At 43.6% G+C, this 22,981-nt stretch overlaps 3 protein-coding genes across 7 annotated transcripts in view; 1 reads left to right on the top strand and 2 right to left on the bottom strand.

Annotated features, from left to right (window-relative positions):
• Window positions 1–22,981, bottom strand: part of LOC309340578 (uncharacterized protein) — a gene marked incomplete at its 3' end in the record, with an annotated part of 124,948 nt that overhangs the window by 36,788 nt on the left and 65,179 nt on the right. The window lies entirely within an intron of this gene.
• LOC309341007 (uncharacterized protein) overlaps window positions 1–22,981 on the bottom strand; it is a 119,947-nt gene that overhangs the window by 80,315 nt on the left and 16,651 nt on the right. The window lies entirely within an intron of this gene.
• LOC309341214 (CD209 antigen-like protein C) lies at window positions 381–14,577 on the top strand. Of its 5 annotated transcripts, none has more exons than XM_081860766.1 (10): window positions 381–496; window positions 982–1,152; window positions 2,186–2,285; window positions 3,290–3,373; window positions 4,053–4,163; window positions 7,309–7,407; window positions 8,297–8,383; window positions 10,046–10,197; window positions 11,950–12,059; window positions 14,065–14,577. In XM_081860766.1, the coding sequence occupies exons 4-10, from the start codon at window positions 3,304–3,306 to the stop codon at window positions 14,216–14,218; spliced, it is 783 nt and encodes a 260-aa protein (XP_081716892.1). In that variant the 5' UTR covers window positions 381–496; window positions 982–1,152; window positions 2,186–2,285; window positions 3,290–3,303; the 3' UTR covers window positions 14,219–14,577. The 5 variants fall into 5 exon arrangements, with proteins under 5 accessions (XP_081716892.1, XP_081716894.1, XP_081716895.1 ...); XM_081860768.1 differs by having other exon boundaries at window positions 390–496; window positions 1,081–1,152; XM_081860767.1 differs by lacking the exon at window positions 381–496 and adding an exon at window positions 599–788.

Genomic DNA, 22,981 nt, shown 5'->3' with positions numbered 1-22,981 from the left:
TTCTAGAGCCTTTGCTATGTTTTCCTTGGGATTTTCCACCATTAAGACTAAATCATCTGCAAATGCCCTTATTTTGTATATTTCCTCTCCTAGGGATATTCCATTTATTTCTTGATCCAATCTGATTTCTTGATTTAATATTTCCAAAACCATAATGAATAATAAAGGTGAGAGTAGGACCCTTGTCTAGCAGAGTATTACTAGCAGAGTTTATGAGGAGTAAGGATTCTTCTGAGGGATATGCTTTGAAGGTAATGTATGTACCCGACCTAAATAAAAAATAAAATGTAAAATCATTTGAAAAAATAGGTGGTATAACGAATGCTGATTGGATATGATGAGGAGCCAATCAAGAAATGGTATAGACTAAATGGAATACCTGACGTCACAAGGGAGGTGGTTCTTAGCCAGTGGGAAGGTGAAACAACCTTATGAAGAAAGTAGAGAAAAGATTGTTCCATGACAACAAGAAGTTATCAAAAGACAAAGAGGCGAGGTGGGTTTAACCCTTTCATTACAAGCTATGATATTTGCAGGGTCTCATTCCAGGGCCAAAAGGTCACTAAGAGGGGAAATGATAGGAAACTTTTTTTTAAATTACAGGTGGTCTTTCTCTTTTAAATACTAGAACTCAGGGTCATCCCATAAAACTGAGTGGTGGAACATTCTAGAACTGTGTACAGGTGCTGTCTGGCCAGGGCCTCCTAATGATTGTTTGGCCAATAGCAACCACCAGACAATCTAGAGGTTCTTAGATTCCACTGGACGGAGGACTGACAGACTCTTAGGTAGCGACAAACTTTTATTAATTGGTTAACATTAGCAAAGAAATTGATCAGCAACGTAGGACAGAGTCTAATGTAAAGCCAGCAGCAACTGGAATAAACTACAAAGCTAGCAATATAACCAATAAGCAAAAGTTCTTGGGAAACAATAATAATAATATGGATAGATTAGGTTCAGTTCTTCATGTCTGCCCAGCCGATGGAGATCTGGAAGGCTTCAGACTGGCAGACAGTCTTTCTCTCCACATTCTGGAATGGAGCATAGAATGTATCAAGAGCTCACGGTCTCCTTCAGCTGCTGGCCTTTATATAGTCCATAGTGAAAGTCTCATGCCAAGCCCTGTTCTCTGAAGGCAGCCCTGTTCAGGTAAGTTTTTAATGTGTGATATTTTTCATCTTTGTTGGAAGCTGCCCAGAGTGGCTGGGGAAACCCAGCCAGATGGGCGGGGTACAAAGAATAAATTATTATAAGCTGGCAACAGATGTAATTAATGATGTAATCCCATCCCCATCCTTTGATCTGGCCTGGGAGTCGACAAGTGTGGGCATGAGCCTTCATTTGCATTCTTTCTTTATCTCTGCAGTCAGAATAAGGCTAGTTTCCTTGTTCCCAGACAACTGGCTCTTCCTTCCTTCCTTCCTTCCTTCCTTCCTTCCTTCCTTCCTTCCCCCATGCAGGCAGGTGTTTGATAGCTGGCCAAGCCATGAAGTTGTTTTCACTTCTTCTCAAACAGCCACGTTCCTTACCTTAAAGCTACAACTCCATCGCAAACCAGGAGCACCACATTCTGTTTTATTCCCTGGTGAGAGCCAGTGTGGTGTAGTGGTTGAGAGCGGTAGTCTTGTAATCTGGGGAACCGGGTTTGCGTCTCCGCTCCTCCACATGCAGCTGCTGGGTGACCTTGGGCTAGTCACACTTCTTTGAAGTCTCTCAGCCCCACTCACCTCACAGAGGGTTTGTTGTGGGGGAGGAAGGGAAAGGAGAATGTTAGCCACTTTGAGACTCCTTAAAGGGAGTGAAAGGCGGGATATCAAATCCAAACTCCTCCTCTTCTTCTTCTTCTTCTTCTTCTTCTTCTTCTTCTTCTTCTTCTTCTTCAATACAGGTGCCCTGCTCTGATTCATGGGCCCAGTTTGTCAATCCAGATCTAGATCATGATCCAGAAAATACAAGTCTTTGGGAAACCCATTTGCTGGCATATCAAGGGCTGCTAGCTCAGATGGCTTCAAAACGGGATTAGACAACAGCCTTCTTCCTTCCTTCCTTCCTTCCTTCCTTCCTTCCTTCCTTCCTTCCTTTCTGCCACAGCACCAGATGTCAGGCTGGGTCTTTGCAAAAAGAAAACAAAATGGCAGACTTGGAGAGCCTGGGTTACAGCTTCTCTCTGCTTCTTTTCCAGCTCCAACTGATGGTCTCCAAAGTCTTGCTAGACTTAATTGGAGTTCTATGCATCCAACTGAGATGGGATCTAGTACTCCATCTTTTCTGATGATCAGGAGGTAATTCCATAATTAAATGTATATACCTTCCATCAACAATGGGGAACATGTTGCCCTCCAGATGTTACTGGTCTGCAACTCCTGTCATCCCCAAACATTGACCATGATGCCTGTGATGGAAGGAGTTGGCACCCAGGAACATCTGAAGACCTCATAGATCCCACACAGTCTATTAAATGGTGAACATCTGGTAATGTATTATGGGGAAGCCACTTTCAGCCTGAGGGCTGGTATCAAAGCAGATAGCCTATAAATAAACACCAGCAAATGTTGCAAAGCAAGATATTTCTTTTCAGCATACACCAGCAGCTGAGATTTCAGCTGCAATTTTAAAAAGAACAAAAAATTCTCCATCTGATTTATCAGCTGATCTAGTGTACAGATCTTACAATCAACCCGTTTCTTCCACAAAGAAGATTGCCCCAAATTTGATTTACCCCATAAAATGAATATAGAGAGAAAAGATGGATCAAGCGCATAACTGTTGCTTGCAAATGCTTCCTGAAGTCCTATAAACTAGATGCCCAGGAGCTTAGAGAGGAATAAGATGCAAATGAGAAAGCTATGTTATCTAAAACATTTTTTTAAATGCCTTTGAATCCATATGGAACATCTTTTTAAAATGGAGATTGATCCAGCAAAAGAAAAAGACATTTCAGTTATATTGTACTCAAGAATGTCTTTATGGGAAAGGGTTGTCTGATCCTGACAGACGCCAAAGTTTAATGTTGGAAATGCCTCACTGAGACCCATTTTTGGCCAGAAGTTGTTGCCCATTTCAACTTTGTACCGATGAAATCCTTGACATTTGTAGACGTGCATCTATTTTTAAAATTATGTTCTTGAAATGGGGAGTTTAAGTGCAGGACAACAAAGAGAATATTGTGAACTTTCATGCCTGACAAGAGACTTACACTCTGAGCTTGGAAGGGAAAACCCCCCGGCATCCAAGCAGTGTGTTCATGGTCTTATCCTCCCTGTTATAATAGTTTGTTGTTTCACAGACACATCTGAGAGGATGGCGAAGCCAACGCCCACAAAGCTTTCAGCGTCCAGAAGGCGTAAAGCAAAAGCAAATGAAACTGGTGGTCTGTATACAGCACAGTCACAGGGGAGAAGGAATGCGCGGGAAAGGGGAGTTGATGGGGAGACGGGCAGGGAGTGGAGCCAGTCATGTTGTGCCAGGGAGGAGTGCTGAGAAAAGCCCACACAGCTCTTTGGGTGCCAGAGAGCCACTAAGCCCCATAGAAACCCCAGGGGTGAGCCCACTCTTTGCCGCTGGCTGCTGTGTTCCTTTAGTGTGTGCAGCCAGGAATGGCTGTACAATTAGGCAGAGTGAGGCAGTTGCCTCAGGTAGCAGGTCTGGGGTGGGTAGAGATGTGCAGACCACACAAGCTGCACTGCGCCTCCTCAGTTAGTCTGCTGCCTTATTAGCAACATTGAGATAAGAGCCAATGGCCTGGCCAGCCCAGCTTGTGTATGTGGAATTATGTATTTGGAGGGAGCATCTTGTCATTTGCCTGGGGGGCAGAAAGTCGTATCAAAGGCTCCTGTCTTCTGATCCAGACATTGGTCAGAAAAGTTTCCTCAAGCAGCAAGGCATCTCGCCTGGCTTCCTCCACCTGCTTTTATCCTCCCAATTGCCCACCCCCTGAACAGTTGAGTGTCTCTGGCTGATGGATTCCACAGCACATGGAAACCCTTTTTCCTGGAGTGGCAATGGTATGTTGGCTACTGATGGCTAAAGCAGAATTTTCTTTCTTCAAGCATCTGCTATTCAGGACTTGGTTACATTCTTCCAATCTCCAACGGGTGAAAGATTGATCATATTTGAGATTTTCATCCTTACTGCCATGACGCTGCTGATTTACATGCTATGTAAGTACATAATTGGTGGACTTAGCAACTAATAACACGGGCTTTATTTTAATGCCAATAGCATTTCCAAAAAGAGAAGGCAGGATGCAGCTTCCATTTACCCCTTTCATCTCTCTTTCATGTCAGGGAGGGAGTTCCAGCTGTCGCCCACTGAGAGTAATGGCACTGTTTTGTTCTCCCTGAATAAGTGAGTTCCAGCACTTGGGACAGAAGCACAGCCTAACACAAGTCCCTGGTCAAAACAAAACAAATTCCTTCCAGTAGCACCTTAAAGACCAACTAAGTCAGTTCTTGGTATGAGCTTTCGTGTGCATGCACACTTCTTCAGATACACTGAAACAGAAGTTTCCAGACCCTTCTATATAGTGAGAAGGTGGGGAGGGGTATTACTCAGAAGGGTGGTGGGAATGGGTGATTGGCAGATAGCTGTGATGAGCCTGTTGACGACTCTTAACGACTGCAATAGGTCTTACAGGAAAAAGCAAGGGGTGAAAAGGTGAAAAATGGCTTTGTCATGTATAATGAGATAAGAATCCAAGGTCTTTGTTCAGACCAGGTTTCTCCATTGTTTTGAGTTTGGTGATAAGTTGTAATTCAGCAGCTTCTCTTTCCAGTCTATTTCTGAAATTCCTTTGTAGTAAAACAGCTACTTTGAGATCTTGTATAGAATGTCCTGGGAGATTGAAATGTTCTCCTACTGGTTTCTCTGTCTTGTGATTCCTGATGTCTGATTTATGTCCGTTTATTCTTTGGCGTAAGGTCTGGCCTGTTTGTCCAATATAGAGAGCTGAAGGACACTGTTGGCATTTTATGGCATACACAATGTTAGACGATGAGCAATTAAATAGTCCCGAGATGGTATGTGTGATGTTGTTGGGGCCAGTAATGGTGTTGTCCGGGTGTATGTGGCAGCAAAGTTGGCATCTGGGTTTATTGCAGGCTCTGGTGCCAGTGTCCGTGTTAGGTCTGGTTGTAGTATTATTGTGGGTTAGGAGTTGTTTAAGACTGGGTGGCTGTCTGTAGGCAATGAAAGGTCTTCCTCCCAGAGCTTGAGAAAGAGAACTGTCATTGTCCAGGAGAGGTTGCAGATCTCTGATGATGCGTTGTACTGTTTTAACTTGGGAGCTGTATGTGATGACTAGAGGTGTTCTGTTATTTTCTTTTTTGGGTCTGTCTTGCAGCAAGTTCTCTCTGGGTATCAGTCTGGCTCTGTTGATCTGTTGTCTAACTTCATCTGTTGGGTATTTTAGTTCTAAAAAGGTTTGCTGTAGATCTCTTAGGTGAGAGTCTCTGTCTGTAGAATTGGAACAGATGCGGCTGTAACGTAGTGCCTGGCTATATACAATGGACTGTTTGGTATGTTTGGGATGGTAGCTAGAGGCATGTAGATATGTTTGTCGGTCAGTTGGTTTACGGTATAAGGTGGTGTCTATGTGCCCATCCTGTATTTTTATAGTAGTGTCCCAAAAATGTATTTCTTGCATAGATTGATTCATTGTTAGGTTGATTGTGGGGTGAAAATCATTGAATTTCTGGTGGAAGGTGTCCAGGGTCTGTTGACCATGTGTCCAGATGATAAAAATATCGTCAATGTATCGCAGGTACAAGAGAGGTTTGAGTGGGTAGGAGTTTAGGAAACGTTGTTCTAAATCTGCCATGAAGATGTTGGCATACTGTGGGGCCATGCGGGTGCCCATTGCTGTGCCGCTGATCTGAAGGAACAGGTCATCACCGAATTTGAAGTTGTTGTGGGTAAGGACAAATTGGCAGAGTTTGGTGGCAAAGTCCGCTGTGGTTTATAGAAGGGTCTGGAAACTTCTGTTTCAGTGTATCTGAAGAAGTGTGCATGCACACGAAAGCTCATACCAAGAACTAACTTAGTTGGTCTTTAAGGTGCTACTGGAAGGAATTTGTTTTGTTTTGACTATGGCAGACCAACACGGCTACCTATCTGTAACAAGTCCCTGGGACATCCTGGAAAATTCCCTTTCCCAGCTTGCAATTCTCTCCTCCTTTCCCAACTAGAATCATAGAATCATAGAGTTGGAAGAGACCACAAGGGCCATCGATATTTAGGTAGGCTATGGATCCAGCCACATTAGCCATGGCCTTATCCTTTGCAGCCTGTTTTCCCCAAACACTTTCCTTGAAGGAACTGGAGCCCTAGCAGAGGGCAGGGTGCCGAGGACCAGAAACGGGGGCTCTCCCACAGCAAAGGAGGATTAGTTAGCAATTCTGAGCTGCATCAATAGGAGTATAGCATCTAGATCAAGGGAAGTAATAGTGCCACTGTATTCTGCTCTGGTCAGACCTCACCTGGAGTACTGTATCCAGTTCTGGGCACCACAGTTCAAGAAGGACACTGACAAACTGGAACGTGTCCAGAGGAGGGCAACCAAAATGGTCAAAGGCCTGGAAACGATGCCTTAGGAGGAACGGCTAAGGGAGCTGGGCATGTTTAGCCTGGAGAAGAGGAGATTAAGGGGTGATATGATAGCCATGTTCAAATATATTAAAGGATGTCACATAGAGGAGGGAGAAAGGTTGTTTTCTGCTGCTCCAGAGAAGCGGACACGGAGCAATGGTTCCAAACTACAAGAAAGAAGATTCCACCTAAACATTAGGAAGAACTTCCTGACAGTAAGAGCTGTTCGACAGTGGAATTTGCTGCCAAGGAGTGTGGTGGAGTCTCCTTCTTTGGAGGTCTTTAAGCAGAGGCTTGACAACCATATGTCAGGAGTGCTCTGATGGTGTTTCCTGCTTGGCAGGGGGTTGGACTCCATGGCCCTTGTGGTCTCTTCCAACTCTATGATTCTATGATTCTAGGTGTATCTAGACAACCAAAAATCTAATGCTCTCTGCGGAAGGCCAGCCATGGAAACAGGACTCCCGACCACCAGGGCAGCCACAATCAAGGCATAGGAAACCTGAGTATAAGTGTTTGGAGCAGAAAATATTAATAGAAGTCATATTCTTGTTTTTGTTGATTTGATTTTTTATTCGCCCTTCTCCCTAAGGTCCCGGGACCTGTTACAGCATTTAAAATTAAATATTAATAGCAGTTTGAAACCAAGTATCCCGCTTGCACAGCTCATCAGACTAGTGTGCTAGAACACATTTTCTTCATTTCTTTTCTACCTTTTAGATACGAAGGAAGTGGAAAAAAGAGCAGAGTTCCAAGAGGCAATGAACATGATTCGAACCTTTGTGGTTGGGATTGATTCAAACTATATGGACAAGGATGGTAAGCATTTTATATACAAATCCTCCCTTTTGCTAAAACAGGTTTAATTTAAACAGATTTCAATTCCTGTAGTTAAATTTGGGGTTCATATTGCTTGAGGCATACATGTATTCAATGAAACGCAGCACCCAATAGAGTTTATCCCTGTTTCATTGCTCAGCAGGAAGAAAAGCAGACAGTTGTGATTCTCACACCTCCCCACTAGAAATGCTGTCCTCCCCATCACACTGTAATTCACAATGTTTGTGCTAGTGTAAGATTTTAGCACTAGCACAAGGGAACATTCCCCCCATTTCTCCCTGCATGCCATCAACAAAGCTGCTCTCCAGGGTGGGGGAAACTTCAGAACAGATTGGAGGGAAGGGGGCTGAAGATTGCATTGCACAAGGAGAAATTCCTGCGCTTACAGAACGTCCTCTTTAGAACTATAGGGAATGCAACCCAGTATTCATCAGAAAAAGAGTTTGGGTGCCTGTATTTTCCTAGATCTCACAAAGCATAACTGAAAATTGCAAAGTATTCTTTGTATATTTGGCTCTACTGTGGGATTCAGGGAGGAATTGCTTTGTGACTCTGTGATTCCCAGCAGAAAAGGAGGACATAGGAGGGGAACATCAGAGATACTTCATGAGCCACTTTTAATATGAGAACAGGATAGTGGATTGTGTGGGTCTTTGGTTTGATCCAGCCGCAGGATTCTTCAGAGACTTTTCATTGGTGATCTCAGCCACAGAGAATCAAATGTGCCCTCATATTCATAAGAACCCCGTCCTGGAGCTCTGCTCCTAGTTTTAGGCTAGAGCGTTTCAAAATGTTTGAAAATGGTTTCTTAGGATTTGCAGATTGTTATTTCAGATGCTCCTGCCTTAAACCGTTCCTAATCTTTTAGACTTCCAAATACTCGCTGCAGCTCAAAACATATCAGAGGAAATGCGGTATTTTGCCAACAGAAATGATCAACTGCAAAAGGAAATTGGTAAGCTACCCTACGATGCTGGAAAATTGTAGTGCAGTGGGAATCAGCCCTGAGTCTGTACCAGCTGAAAGCCCCTCCTCTAGCTGAAAACTCTTAGAGCCAGAGCAGAGAGCTGCCACCCTAGGGAACCATCAGAGATGCTCAATTTAGCTCTCCTGAACTTTGGAACTGATTTAGCTTCTGCAGTGAGGAAAGAAAAGATTGCCATTCTTTGTTATAACAGAGACAATTGAAACAGGTCAGCTAAAAGACCTGTCCTTTATTATACTGACCCACAGGAGAAGGATTCTTGAGCAGCACTTTCAAGGCAACTTCCGCCAACTTAGAGAGACTGCTGGGCAGTGGGGTGATTGGTACAACGGCACACCCAGCACAATGGAAACCAACTCTGCTCTGGACACCCTTTGAGATTCATCTGCTGTAATAGCAGGGTCAAGATGCAAGCAATTTTATCCTCAAAATGCTTTGCAAACAAGTCACAGAAAGCTGCTCTCAGACTGTAGCAGGCCCCACGCTACCCAGGAAAGCTCTGCTGGATGGCACAATGGAGGAAGCAGAGCAGGTCTTCTTTGTAGCCTTCACTGCCACTTGGTGGGCTCGATGATGCGCCTTCACCAGGAGTCGATTGCATTCAACCAGATTTTTCCTCCACCCACATTCAAGCCATCTCCCAGATTCTTTCTTCACCCTAACCTCTGCAGTCGACCAGGGGGCCAAACACGCTGCATGAAGAGGGAGAGGGCACTCAGGGGCAATTGTGCCAACTGCCCGAGGCAAGGCAGAGGGCCTTCTGGGTAGCTGCGCCTGTTCTGTGGCACTCCCTCCCACCAGATGTCAAGGAAATAAACAACTATCTGACGGAAAATAGCCTTGTTCAGAGAAGTTTTTAATGGTTTGTGTACAATTGTGTTTTAATTTGTTGGAAGTCATCCAGAGTGGCTGGACACAACATAAATAAAAGCATATAAATAAAGTATTATTATTATTATTATTATTATTATTATTATTATTATTATTCTGTTGTTGTTGTTCCAGAGCTTGGCCAAAGTTCGGCAGGAACACCAAAATCCCCCAGAGCCATTTGGGAAGCCCACTGGATCCATCCTGTCAGCTCAGGCAGGGAGACTGCTGGGCAGCAAACTGGGTGGTAAACCAGCAGACTCCCTCATCTGTCCCAGTTGCCCAATGCCAGGAACACACACTCTAGATTCCTGCCCCTCCCCCCCCCCCAGCAGAGAGCCTGGAGGGAGAAAGAGAATTTTGTGATAAGCCACAGCTACTTCCCCTCCCCAACCTTCAAGTCTGCCCTGATGCTGCCCTGAGTATCCAGATTTTTAACAAATAGGTGAGGCCCCAGGGGTTCAGATAAGGCCTGTGAGGGGACCTACATCTTTTGTCTATTCCCTCAAATAAAAGGTTCTTGACTGCACTCCCAGCTATGCCCACCCAGGTATTTACTGCAGCATCAGCATGGGGTGAAGAGTTAATGGTCTTATTTTAATCTTTCTGAGCTTCCTAGATGAATGTATGTTAACACGTGGCCACAGAAATGAACTTAACAAAAATAATTGAAGTCCGCACAGAAATACAAAGTTGGTCCCCTTAAATTCCCTATCTTGTTTTCTTTCTCTTTTCTTCCTCCATATCTGGCTTGACTCAAAGACATCCTTACTAGGAACTTGGACGATGGTTGGATTGTATATTCAAGGACATTCTATTTCTTTTCTCTTGAGCTACGCTCATGGATGGATTCCAAAAAACATTGTGAGCAGGAGGGCGCCAGGCTCATTTCTGTGGAAACAAGGGAAGAACAGGTGAGCATCAAAGCTGAGTACAGACAGGAAGGTAGGAGATCTCCTTGAGCCAAAGGCTCCTATCATCACCATCCATTTAAGAAGCTCCAATCCCCCTGCATGCGGCCAAGACAGCAACTCCATCAGTCAAGCCAAGGGGTGGGTGGGGCAGGGAGCAGCTGCTACCACCTGGGACTCACTGAGGCTTCTTGGAGCTGCTGAGCTCTAATAGAATGAAGCTGGCAGTCAGGAAGGAGGTCTTGGAGGAGGTGAAGGAGGAGATACTTGAGGGGCATCTATCCCTTGGCTTGCCGGTAAATTCTTCCTCTGCTCCACCCTGACCCTCTGGCAGGAGAGTATCATGGAGATGACTCTAGAGGACCTTGCAAGGTATATCCCTCTCCCAGCCCCTTAGCCCAGGTAGAGGGGCTACTGGGGTGCTGCAGGGCACAGACATGAGTGAGACCCCATCCTCAGTCCTTCAAGCATCCCACAACCAGACTGATTCCAGTGTCTCTGGAGCCAACAAGCAAGCAGGATGCAGAAATTGGAGTGTTTGCTACACCGGTCACTCTCCTGCTAGATGGTTTCAAGACAAACTGTTTCATGGCACAGTCGTTTACAGTATCTGGAAATTTTAACTCTGTTTCATGAAAGACATGTGTATGGAAAGACATATGTAGCCAGTCTCGGTGAGGGCAGGTGAAGCTACCCTTCACTGTAATATTTCCTCTTTGGGATGCTTCCTTGATTCCATCATCAGCATCAGCATCATCATAATTTGGATCAGGGGGACAATAGCACATCCTCAGTACACAATTATTCTTGGTGCTTGATGCAACCTTACTTGGAGTACTATGTACAGTGGTACCTTGGTTCTCAAACTTAATAGGTTCCAGGAGTCCGTTCCAAAACCAAAGCATTTCAAAACCAAGGCGTGCTTTCCCATAGAAAGCAATGCAAAACAGATTAATCCATTCCAACCTTTTAAAAGCATCCTCTAAAACATCAATTTAAATGAATTTTACTATCTAACGAGACCATAAAATGAAAGCAAGAATCTATGTGATGTGCTATAAAATTAATAAGAAGCATCGTAGATGACGGAAATTAAAATTATTATTTTTTTCTTACCTGCACTGATGATAGTCATTATTTGGATGGGATTCTTTTAACCATTTCCACAATCACACAATCAATCAACCAACCAACCAACCAACCAACCAACCAACCAGTAGCTGAACTGGGTTCCACACAGTCACAAAAACAAATTAAGCAAAAAAGCCTAAAAAACAAAAAGGCAAAATAAATAGCAAAACCCAAAATGCCAAACGTAATGCATTCCGGAAGTCCATTTGACTTATGAAATGTTTGAAAACCAAGGAGCATCTTCTGGTTGGTGCAGGCACCCTGGGAACAATAGCCAGACAGCCACATCGGACATTCGGCTTCTGAAAAATGTTCAGAAACTGGAACATTTACTTCCAGGTTTTCACGTTTGGGAACCAAGGTGTTTGAGTACCAAGGCGTTTGAGAACAAAGGTACCACTGTATAGTTTTGATCACTGCTTCTTAAAAAAATGTGTATTGGACTTCCAGTGGTGACACCTGCTCCTTTGGAAACATATTTGTTTTGTGCCTGTTGAATGTCGGTCAAGGGCTGTAGTCTCCCAGAGAAAGGGACATTGTCTAGAAGGGCTTTGAGAGAAGTGCCTTGCTCCTCATTCCTACTGATGATTTTCTGTTTTTTCTTTCTCCCTTCCTCTACCCTAGTTCTTTATAAACCAGCAAGTAAAAGGCCGTAAAATGCTCTTTTGGATTGGACTCTTTAAAGACAAGGGAGGGACATGGAGATGGGCATCAGGAATGAGTCCTGAAACCACGTAAGTTTGTGAAGAGTGGCATGCGTTCCAAATGCTTCTCTGACCTAGTGAATGCGGTGATTCGGAAGAGGATGAAGGCATGATTTTAAATGTTTTGTGCTGCTTAGCTCAGCTTCAAAAGGACTTGCAAGAACCTAAAGCTGAGCAACACTCTCTTTAGGAAAGTATTTCTGCAGTTATCTGCTAAACAATCTGAATAACTAGCAATCTCAGAACTAAAATAATAGGAGCAGATGAGGCAAGTGTGTGAGAGAGCGTAGTTCACGTCACTCTCTTGGATAGAATCATAGACACATAGAAACTGAGCGTTGGATAAGACCCCAAGGGTCATCTAGTCCAACCCCCTGCAAAGCAGGAATCACTGACAGATCCCCAATAGTTTTGGGTTGTTTAAGACAGTTCATGGTTCCCTTTAAGTACCTTACAGTTATTTTCAACCCGTGTTGATGGATTGACAAGGACAGAGTAAGATCTCACTCATCCACAGCTTGGTAGTAGAACAGCGAGCTGGTCTGGCATTTATTACCAAGACTGGATGAATAGAGGGTCGCTTTCTCCTGGAACAAAACCCAATGGCATTCATCTCCATTGTTGCACCCAATACTAATCACTTAACCTTTTTGCCAAAGGCATTGGGTAAAGTTCACAAAAGGCCATTGGAGTTGGATAATGCCAGCTGGGAACTTAAACCCTGTATGCCAGTGGTTCCCAGTTAGCTAAGTAGTACAGACCCCTTCTTTTTCAGAAGCCAAGACCCATGGGCCCCTCTTCCTTTGAACATTTCGCTATCTCTGTGGCAGTTTTTGTTATGTGAATGGTGTAATGGAGCCGCTGGGTGGGTGGTCCTTGGACTGCCAATTGGTGAATCACTGCTGTATGTGAACTTAGACTTGATCAAAGGGCACATCCAACCCAAACATCTCATGGGACTAAAAGAACACCTACTACACCATTATTACTAGTATCAATTGAATAGATTCATGGAGAGTTGAAAATGGGGGAGTTAAAGAATACATTTATCACAGAATTTTAGTGCTATGTGGTGGGACTTGATTCAATATACAATGGACACTGGAGAATGCAAGGCCAATAAGTGGGAGGCTAGGGTGATTCCTTTATCAGCTATGGATAATTGATTAAACTTAGAACCATCACGTAAGATTTAGATAAGATATATATGTGAAAGATGATGATATATTTCAATCAGTGAGATGATGATATATTTCAATCAATGAGATGATGATATATTTCAACCAAGTCTATAATGGCTTTGTGGTTATAGATTATTTTTTGTATTTCATTTGTAGACGTAGCTATTTTAGTTTCTGTATACTGTCATTGCTATCCTCATGCATGGGGTGGGTGATGGATGTGAGATGAGGTGGATGAAAGCGGATGCAAATCTAACAAGTTTTTAATACGCTCAGATCAATCACTACTGTGTTAACTCGGCCATGAGAGAGTAAGGGTCTCTCTTCCAAAACTCTCTCTCCATCACCCACAACAGTACAAAGCAGATCTGAGGAGGATGTGGGTGCATATGGAGAGGAGAGAGGGGCGGTTCTGTTGCAGAAATGGAAATCATGGCAATAGCAGAAGTACTGCATTGGATACTACCCAAAATTGTAAAATAAACTGAACAAATTGAATGAAAGTGAAAGTGAAAGTGAATTGAATGAAAGTTCTTGTGTGTACCACTGAGCCTTCCACAGTGACAGCCTCACTTTTCTGTAGTTTCCTATGAGAAATCACTTCATATGAAAAGAATGTAGAGAGTCTTAGTTTGTGTGTGTGTGTGTGTGTTGTTGTTGTTGTTGTTGTTGTTGTTGTTGTTTTTACATGGTTAGAATTCTAAAATCTTGGGGAGAAAAATCCATCACAGTTGTGGGGGGAGGTTAAGAGAAAAAGATCTGAACATCTTTTTAATGGTAGAAGGCATGGGGAGCAGGTGAGGAAATAAACATCCAATCTTGATTCATCAGTCCTGCTGTTTCTTTCTTTTCAGGTACTGGAATTACTACGAGCCAAATTATGAAGCGTTCCACGACTGTGGTGCAATGACCTTTGATTGCTACTACGAAAGATGCTGGATGGCATTTAACTGTGCTCAACGCAAACAGTATATTTGTAAGAAGGTGCCTGATGATGCCTGGCTCTAAGAAGATACTTTAAGATGAATGAAACTGTATCCCATGATTTCTACACAAAAGCAAAACCAAGAGATCACACCACCCCACTGTTTTAATGCACAATCCACACTCTGCCATCTAGGTTGCAGGACTCTTTGGCATCCGCCCTTAAAATCACATTGAAAAGACCTTTTCCTGCAAGCTCAGATCTGGATGGCTACAAAAATAGAGAATGGAAGGATCCAATCATAGCCTGTTTTCTGATAGCAGTGAGAATGGGGGCCACCCAGTGCCTGGTGTCCCCTTCTAGCAGGCTAATTACAAATACAACTTTGGCTTTCTCATTGGGAAATTCCGGCACCCTTACTCTCATATAGAGCTAACACTGGGCAACAAACCCATTGAACTGTTCTCGATTTCTTCAGAGCTTGGCAGGGGGCAAGACGGGGGTCCACACCAGTGTGGGCACAGCATGGCAGCATGTGGTGCTGCTTCCATGGCATTCATGGTGGCAGGGGTGCCAACCTGAACAAAATATTGAGCATGGAGCAGGTAAGCTCCCCCCCCCCCCGCATAATTGATCACAGGGTGATCAGTGGGTCAAGGGACCTCTGCCCCCTAGGAGCTGGCTCCTATGCACAGTTGCTGTCAACTGAGAAAACTAACCTATGAGTTTCTGCTGTTGTGAATCACACCTTTTCAAGGTGTGAGTAGCTAGGTCTATGCTGAGGACTAGCACCCCAGGAGCCTAGCCGGGGACCTCTCCTGCCACGTCTTGCATGATTGATGGCTGGAAGAAAGATGGTAGCTTGCGGCAAGACAGAAAATGGCGGACAGGTCGCATATCGAGAACAGCACAAGTGTGTGTGCTGCAGTCTGAGGAAGCTTCATGGGAGGAGGGAGAAAGGCCAAGTGACCGATATCTAACAGCAGTTCCCACTCCCCAGAATCAAGCTTCAACAGAAAATGGTTCACCAGAATGGGCCTCTGTGAGAACGGCATTAATTGACTTGTGTCAATCTAGATGGGTTCAGGTGCTCAGGTGCAATTCAGTGATGAAATTAAAACTAATAACCTATTAATAGTTGGGTTACAGGACACAGGGGCTGATCCTTCCTCAGGGGTTATTACAGCCTGGCCAATTTTTAGAAGGTAAATAGTTGTTTGGAACTCCCTATGGGGTCCAAGCAGTAAAAACCAGTCTAGCCCAGGTAGATTGTGAATACAAAGATTTTAAAGGGTCCTTACCAGTTTTAGTACATGAAAATGGTATGTTTACATCTTGCCTTATAAGCAATGATCTCGCTTTTAAATAGCATTTAGCTCAGCAGCAAAAAGAGCTTTTGCCGGACTCTAAAGAGTTAACTTTTGGTGTATCATCCAGCCAATGTGTTGAGGAGCCTGTCATTGGAAATGTAAATCAGTTTTGTGAAGATTGTGAGTCACCAGAAATTCCCTTGGCAAAGTATGGTGAGAATACCACGATTCCTCCTTCACCCCTTCATCATCATCATTATTTTCATTTCTATACCGCTTTATATTTTTAAGAAAAATCTGAAAGTGGTTTACAGCATATTAAAGCATCAATAAAAGATGTCAAAATATAGTTGTATATAGCGTATATAGTCAAAACAACATAATTAACAGAAAACTAAAATATTATCTTAAAATTTCAAAATAAAACATTACAAAGAAGGTCAACGACAGAATACACAGTTAACACAAGGTTAACAGAAAAAAACTTAAACTTTTTCTAAAAAAAAACCATTGCTAAGTGAAGTCAAATATAAAATGCACATTTATAACAGCATACCGTAATTAAAAAGATAATATCATAAGCATGTCATGGCTTAATAATGACTTTAAGAAAGAAATGCTTAAGGACCCAACTTTAGAAGTATGTAGAAGTGAAGAAGAAGAAGAAGAAGAAGAAGAAGAGTTTGGATTTGATATCCCGCCTTTCACTCCCCTTCAGGAGTCTCCAAGCGGCTCACATTCTCCTTTCCCTTCCTCCCCCACAACAAACACTCTGTGAGGTGAGTGGGGCTGAGAGACTTCAGAGAGAAGTGTGACTGGCCCAAGGTCACCCAGCAGCTGCAGGTGGAGGAGCGGGGAATCGAACCCGGTTCCCCAGATTACGAGTCCACCGCTCTTAAAGGAAAGTTTGGGCACGGACCTTCAGCAGCGCTGGACTCTGCAGGTTCTCCCCAACATGTTGAAAGAGAGAGAAGAGACAGGATTGAGCGGCAGAAGCTCGGCCTCAAGCGAGAATCCTTGAAATTTGGCAAGGATGTAAATAGATGTGGGTTAAACCACAGAGCCTAGGACTTGCCAATCAGAAGGTCGGCGGTTCGAATCCCCGCAATGGGGTGAGCTCCCGTTGCTCGGTCCCTGCTCCTGCCCACCTAGCAGTTTGAAAGCACATCAATGTGCAAGTAGATAAATAGGTACCACTCCGGCCAGAAGGTAAACGGTATTTCCATGCGCTGCTCTGGTTTGCCAGAAGCGACTTAGTCATGCTGGTCACATGACCCAGAAGCTGTATGCCGGCTCCCTCGGCCAATAAAGCGAGATGAGCGCCGCAACCCCAGAGTTGTCCACAACTGGACCTAATGGTTAGGGGTCCCTTTACCTTTACCTTTACAGTGGTACCTCAGGTTAAGAACTTAATTCGTTCCGGAGGTCCGTTCTTAACCTGAAACTGTTCTTAACCTGAAGCACCACTTTAGCTAATGGGGCCTCCCGTTGCTGCCGTGCCACCAGAGCACAATTTCTGTTCTTATCCTGAAGCAAAATTCTTAATCCGAGGTGCCATTTCTGGGGTAGCGGAGTCTGTAACCTGAAGTGTATATAACCCAAGGTACCACTGTATGCCATTTCTCCTTCCAGTAATAATTGTTGTTTAGTTGTTTAGCCGTGTCCGCCTCTTCGTGACCCCCTGGACCAGAGCATGCCAGAGCATTGTCTTCCACTGCCTCCCGCAGTTTAGACCAACTCATGCTGGTAGCTTCAAGAACAGTAATAATAAAAAACCTTTATTATCACTACACCACCTGTGTGCAGTGAAATTAAATGAGGGGGCCCCCCATACACTTCATTGTAAATTCAGGGGACTAACAATGGATGGTTGTTAATATCTATTAAATTGATATACCGCCCTCCATCAAGAGATCTCAGGGACACTGAAAACATAGAACTCCAAAAAGTATACAAATGATGTATCACTTCAAATTCTTTTATCAGGTGAGTTTTCTCCTTTGGAAAGAGGCAGGTGGAATCTCCACGGTTGCTAACAGAATAACATTGAAAGGCTAGTGAAATATGGGGAACCCAGAGCATCTGCTTGGCATGCAGAATGTCCCCGGGTCAGCCCCTGGCATCTCCCGCAAGGGCTGGATGAGACCCCTGCCTGAAACTGGGGGGAGCTGCTACCAGCCAGTGTGGACTATACAGGGTTAGAGGGAGCCCTTGGTCGGGCTCAGCAGAAGGCATCTTCCGATGTTCCTTTGGAGGCTTCATCAAAACTCCACAAGATCAAAAGGGATAGAGATTCCAGCTCCATCTTTTCTTAGAGAGCAAAGACTAGGAATGGAGGCACCCAGGCCGGAAGAGCAAGATCTCTATAGACCATATAAAAAGATGTCGCCTTCCTAGAGGCTGATAACCCCAAGAAGCCATCACCTAGAGCCATCTATATGTCAGCGAGTCTTTTGCTGTGATTCCTGCCTTTCAGGGGGTTGGACTAGATGACCCTGGGGTACATCCCGACTCTGCAATCCTGTGATTCTATCTGACCCCTCTGACTCTCATGTGGGCACTTGAGGCAGCTTGTTCCAAAGTGGGAGAAGGCCAGCAAGAGGTAAGTATCTGGCAAACCCCTGGGGGCCAAGTGGGCGGGGCCAAAGACATCTCCCTTGAAATTTAGGTGGGTGATTTATTATGATTATTTTTAGATATCTTAACACACGCACAGCCCTTGATGCCCTGGTCCCTGGAGGCTCAGTGAGGAGCAGCGCCCATTTCCGGCTGGTTTTCCAGCACCAATCCCTTTGGGAGAGAGAGGATGTGGTCCTGGGATGCCCTGCTCTGGGTGCGAGGGGATGGCTGCCGTGGCCTCCGTGGGGAGCTGCCCTGGGAGACACGGGGGAAATTGTTTGCAATGCAGCAGCCAGACTATGGGCTGGGATCCCTCTCTTTTAAAAAAAACACAACATATTTTATTTCTTGGTTTACCAAAGTATGTGCAATTTCTCCTTTTTCTTTTTTTTTAATATAAATATTTATTAAAGTTTTTGAATACAAATAGACAAATAATAAACAATCTTACTTCCAACATAACATGGTTTCATCAATTCTTTGGACTCCCTCACGTCTCCCGCTCCCATTTACATCGTAAAAGGTTTTTTCAAGCAAATTATCAATTTGTTTACAATCTTATATCCACTCATTTAAATATAATCTAGCAATTCTCCAAAAAATTTATGTTTTCTTTAATCTCACTTATCATCAAATTCAAATCTAGTTTAGTGGTGGCCAATTTTTTATAATCTAGCATCCTTCTTAACATTCAACCAAGTTACAATATTTTTGTAAATACATCTTAAATTTCTTCCAATCTTCTTCAATCCTCTCTTCTCCCAGGTCTCAGATTCTGCCAGTCATCTCGGCCAGTTGCATATAGTCCATCAGCTGCATCTGCCACTCTTCCAGTGTGGGTAGATCTTGAGTTTTCCAGTTTTTAGCAATGAGTATCCTTGCTGCCGTTGTTGCATACATAAAAAATGTTCGATCCTTCTTTAACACCTTCTGGCCGACAATACCCAGGAGGAAGGCCTCTGGTTTCTTAGTGAAGGTATACTTAAATACCTTTTTCAGTTCATTATATATCATTTCCCAGAAGGCCTTCACCTTAGGGCATGTCCACCAGAGGTGAAAGAATGTTCCTTCATTTTCTTTACATTTCCAACATTTATTATCAGACAAATGGTATATTTTGGCAAGTTTAACTGGGGTCATGTACCATCTGTATATCATTTTCATTACATTTTCCTTCAAAGCATTACATGCAGTGAAGTTCAGCCCATTGGTCCACAACCTTTCCCAGTCCTCAAACATGATGTTATGCCCAATGTCCTGTGCCCACTTTATCATAGCCGATTTAACCATTTCGTCTTGTGTATTCCATTTTAACAGCAAGTTATACATTCTAGATAATACCTTAGTCTTTGGTTCTAACAATTCTGTTTCTAATTTCGATTTCTCCACCTGGAACCCTAACTTTTTGTCATTTTTAAAAACTTCTTTAATCTGAGCGTAATGTAACCAGTCTCGCACTTTATCCTTCATTTTCTCCAAACTCTGCAATTTCCAATTGTCTCCATCTTTTTCTAATATTTCCCAATATTTTGGCCATTTGGCCTCCATATTGGGTCTTTTTCGGGCCTTAGCTTCCAGAGGCGAAAGCCACCTCGGAGTCTTGTTTTCCAATAAGTCTTTGTATTTTGTCCAGACATTAAATACTGCTTTCCTAACAATATGGTTCTTAAAGGCCTTATTGATCTTAACCTTGTCATACCATAGGTATGCATGCCAACCAAAAGCATTGTTGAAACCTTCCAAATCCAGTACGTCAGTGTCCTCGAGAAGTAGCCAATCTTTTAGCCAGCAGAAAGCTGCGGCTTCATAGTACAACTTTAAGTCTGGCAGGGCAAAGCCCACAATTTCTCCTTTTTCAAGTTACATTTTCTACAGATCAGTTTCCTCTGTTGAGACATTCGTGTTGAATTAGGAAGAAAAGGGGGAAAGAGGTGGGGGCATGGTGAATGGGGGTGGGGTGGGGTGACAATGTTTCTGTTTCGTTATGCAGCCGTAACCTCTGAAATTGAACACCCGGCACACCCCATGCTTACTCCTGACAGGTCTCTCCAGTGTCTGGCTATGATGTTTCCGGCAGCTGAGAGTAGGTGGGTTATGAGCTCTTTGTGATGTGAGTGAGCGTTATTGTCTTGGAAGATGTTTAGTAGGGCCATTTCTGAGGTAACTTCTAATACTTGCTTAGTTATTTTTGCATATTTCTCATATGGTTGTTGTCCAGAATAATTGGATTTTGGGAATTTGTAGTTTTTTCTGCCACTTGTGGCTGAGGGAATCCATATTGGGAGGTTTGGTATAGGTAGGTTAGTTTTGGGAGGGTGATCATGGCTACTTTGTCTGAGAGAGTGAAGTTTGTGTTGTCCCATCTCTTTAGGTCTTTGTTAATTTGTCACCACAAGGGGTTGTAGTTGTAGAGGTATAATTTGTTGAGGTTTCTGGTTGTTTGTACCCCTAGCATCTGAGCCTGGTGTGGCAAAGTTTTATCTTGGTGACGTTGGCAAATTATTTTTGGGTGTAAGGGGGATGTTGAAGCACATTGCTTGACTTTGCAAAATTTACCTGTAGGCCTGATACCATTGCAAATGTGTCGAGTTCTCCGGTTAGGGAGGTTGCTGTGTTTATGGGGTCTGGTGTTGTGAGCACTAGGTCATCTGCCAAGAGCCCTGATTTATAGTTTCTGCCTTTTATTTCCACTCCAGTGATGTCTGCAGCTGCTCGGATTCGGATTGTTAAAGGTTCCAGAGCCAGGATGAATAGGAAGGGAGACAGTGGGCATCCTTGTTTTGTGCCTCTTTGGATTGCTATGGTATTATTGTTAGTCTTGCATTTTGCTGAGGCTCGGGTGTATATTTGTTTGAGGGTTTGCAGGAAGTTGGGGCCAAATTTCCACTCTAAGCAATCAAAAGCTTTTTGGATTTCTAGGGACATAATTGTCAGTGGGAGTTTAGTTGCCTTGCTGTGTTCAATCAGATTCAGTAGTTTCCTGATGGGGTCTGTTATATTGCGGCCAGGGACAAAGCCAGTCTGGTCTGGGACTATTAACTTGTGTAGGAAGATTTTTAGGCGGTTGGCCAAGATTGATGTGGGTATCTTATAGTCATGGTTTATTATTGAGATTGGGCAGAATGATTCTACTTTGAGGCTGTATTTCAGTGGTTTTGGGATGGAGACTATCTTGGAGTAGGTCCAGGTTTTTGGAATGGGGCCCCCTTTTATGATGTCATTGAATAGGTGGGTCATGTAGGGCATCAGGGGTTCTTTGAATTTCTTATAGAATTCTGCTGTAAAGCTGTCTGGGCTATGGGGCTTTGTGCGGCTTCAGGTTTTTGAGGACTGTATCTATTTCCTCTGGGGTGATAAGACTGTCCATGAATTCCTGTTCCTCATCAGTTATGGGAGGTGTATAGGTTGGAGTACAATTCTGCAAATTCTTAGGTTATTTCTTTGGAGGGAAATGTTATGTTGCCGTCCTTTTTGGTGTTGCAATGTATTCTTGTTCTGAGCGCTTTTTTCCTACACCTGTTTGCTAATAGTCTGGAGCTTTCCCCTCCATACTCACAGAAGCGTTGTTTAGAGTATAGAATGTTGATCATTGTTTTGTTGATTTCTAGGGAGTCTGGTTCTCTCCGTTTCTGTTCTATAGCTTCAAGGACTTTTTTAGATCCTGTTTGTAGCATGATGAGAGGGCCGTGATATCTTGTTCTGTCTTGCTAACTTTTAAGGAGGTTTGTTTTTTAAGGGATGCTTTCTCTTTTATGGAAGCTCCTCTGGTGACCACTTTCATTGCATCCCATAGGAGCGGGGTTCTTTGTTGTCTACATTGTTTTCCTTGAAGTAGTTTGGGAGAGTTTTGTGAGACTCTCTGTGTTTATTTGTGGTTAGGACTGAAGGACCATGATGGGGTGGCTTGTGTTCCCCCTCCTATTTTGAGGGTAACTTCTACTGGGGCGTGATCTGTGATTTTAATGTTACCTATGTTGATTGATTCTACTGAGGGGATCGGACCTTGTGTGAGCAGAATGCTCTCCAGAGGGACACTGTGCCATGGCACCCAGACAAGAATGTGTGGCTGGTGTCTCCTGGGTTTTCTTCACTCCAAATGTCATAGAGACCAGTTTTTAGCATTTTTAGCAACTTGTAAGAGTCCCTAATTGTTGGGGGTTTCCTTTGGAGGAAGGTTGCCCATGTGGTTGTAGGGTGGGTGTCTTTCAGGGATATGCTTTTCATATTTAGGTTGAGGTCACCCCCCAGGAATTGCTTCCCCTTCGGAGGAGAGGAACTTGTTTAATGTTTTTTGGATGAACTCTAGCTGTTTCATGTTTGGGGCATATATGGAGCCAATTGCCATCTAGTGTCCTTTTAGCAAAAATGAGTCTGCCTCTTTTGTCTTTGAGGACTGTTCTGGCTTTGAAGTTCAGGTCTCTACTGAGTATTATGGCTACTCCACAGGCCTTCCCTGAGCCCGGTGCAACTCATTGTTGACTGAAGAAGGGATCGCTCAGGAGGACCTTTTAGGGTCGATTAGTCAAATCCACCTAACAGTTTCCTCATTCAGCCCACATTTTAGGGGGGACTTCGTCAAAAGCCTTACTGAAATCAAGATGCACTATTTCCACAGCTGTTCCCTGATCAACAAAGTTTGTAACTACATCCAAAAAAGGGGAGGAGAGATTTCTCTGGCTTTTCTTGTTTTTAAGAAAGCCATGCTTTCATCTTGCATGTTTCTGTTGTGAAATCTTCAATTGGAGGGCACATAAATATTAAAAATGATAATGCATAAGGATATTGACAAGCTGGAACATGTGCAAAGGAAGGCGATTTATGTATTTATTTAATTTGTATACCACACGACCCAGTGGTGCCAACTTGAATAAAATATTGGTGGGAGGGGCCAGGTAAGGCCCGCTTTGCACAATCAAT

Source organism: Podarcis erhardii, assembly GCF_964252035.2.
Source record: "Podarcis erhardii genome assembly, chromosome: 4".
Taxonomy (NCBI): domain Eukaryota; kingdom Metazoa; phylum Chordata; class Lepidosauria; order Squamata; family Lacertidae; genus Podarcis; species Podarcis erhardii.
This window is presented reverse-complemented; position numbering and strand designations above follow the sequence as displayed.

What these genes read in the sequence shown, in the direction of transcription:
- LOC309341214 (XM_081860766.1), top strand. Translation starts at nt 3,304, where the DNA reads ATGGCGAAGCCAACGCCCACAAAGCTTTCAGCGTCCAGAAGGCGTAAA. An exon ending in AAAAGCAAATGAAACTGGTG is followed by an intron (nt 3,374 to 4,052) that starts GTCTGTATACAG and finishes TCTTTCTTCAAG; the next exon opens with CATCTGCTATTCAGGACTTG. An exon ending in TCAACTGCAAAAGGAAATTG is followed by an intron (nt 8,384 to 10,045) that starts GTAAGCTACCCT and finishes CTTGACTCAAAG; the next exon opens with ACATCCTTACTAGGAACTTG.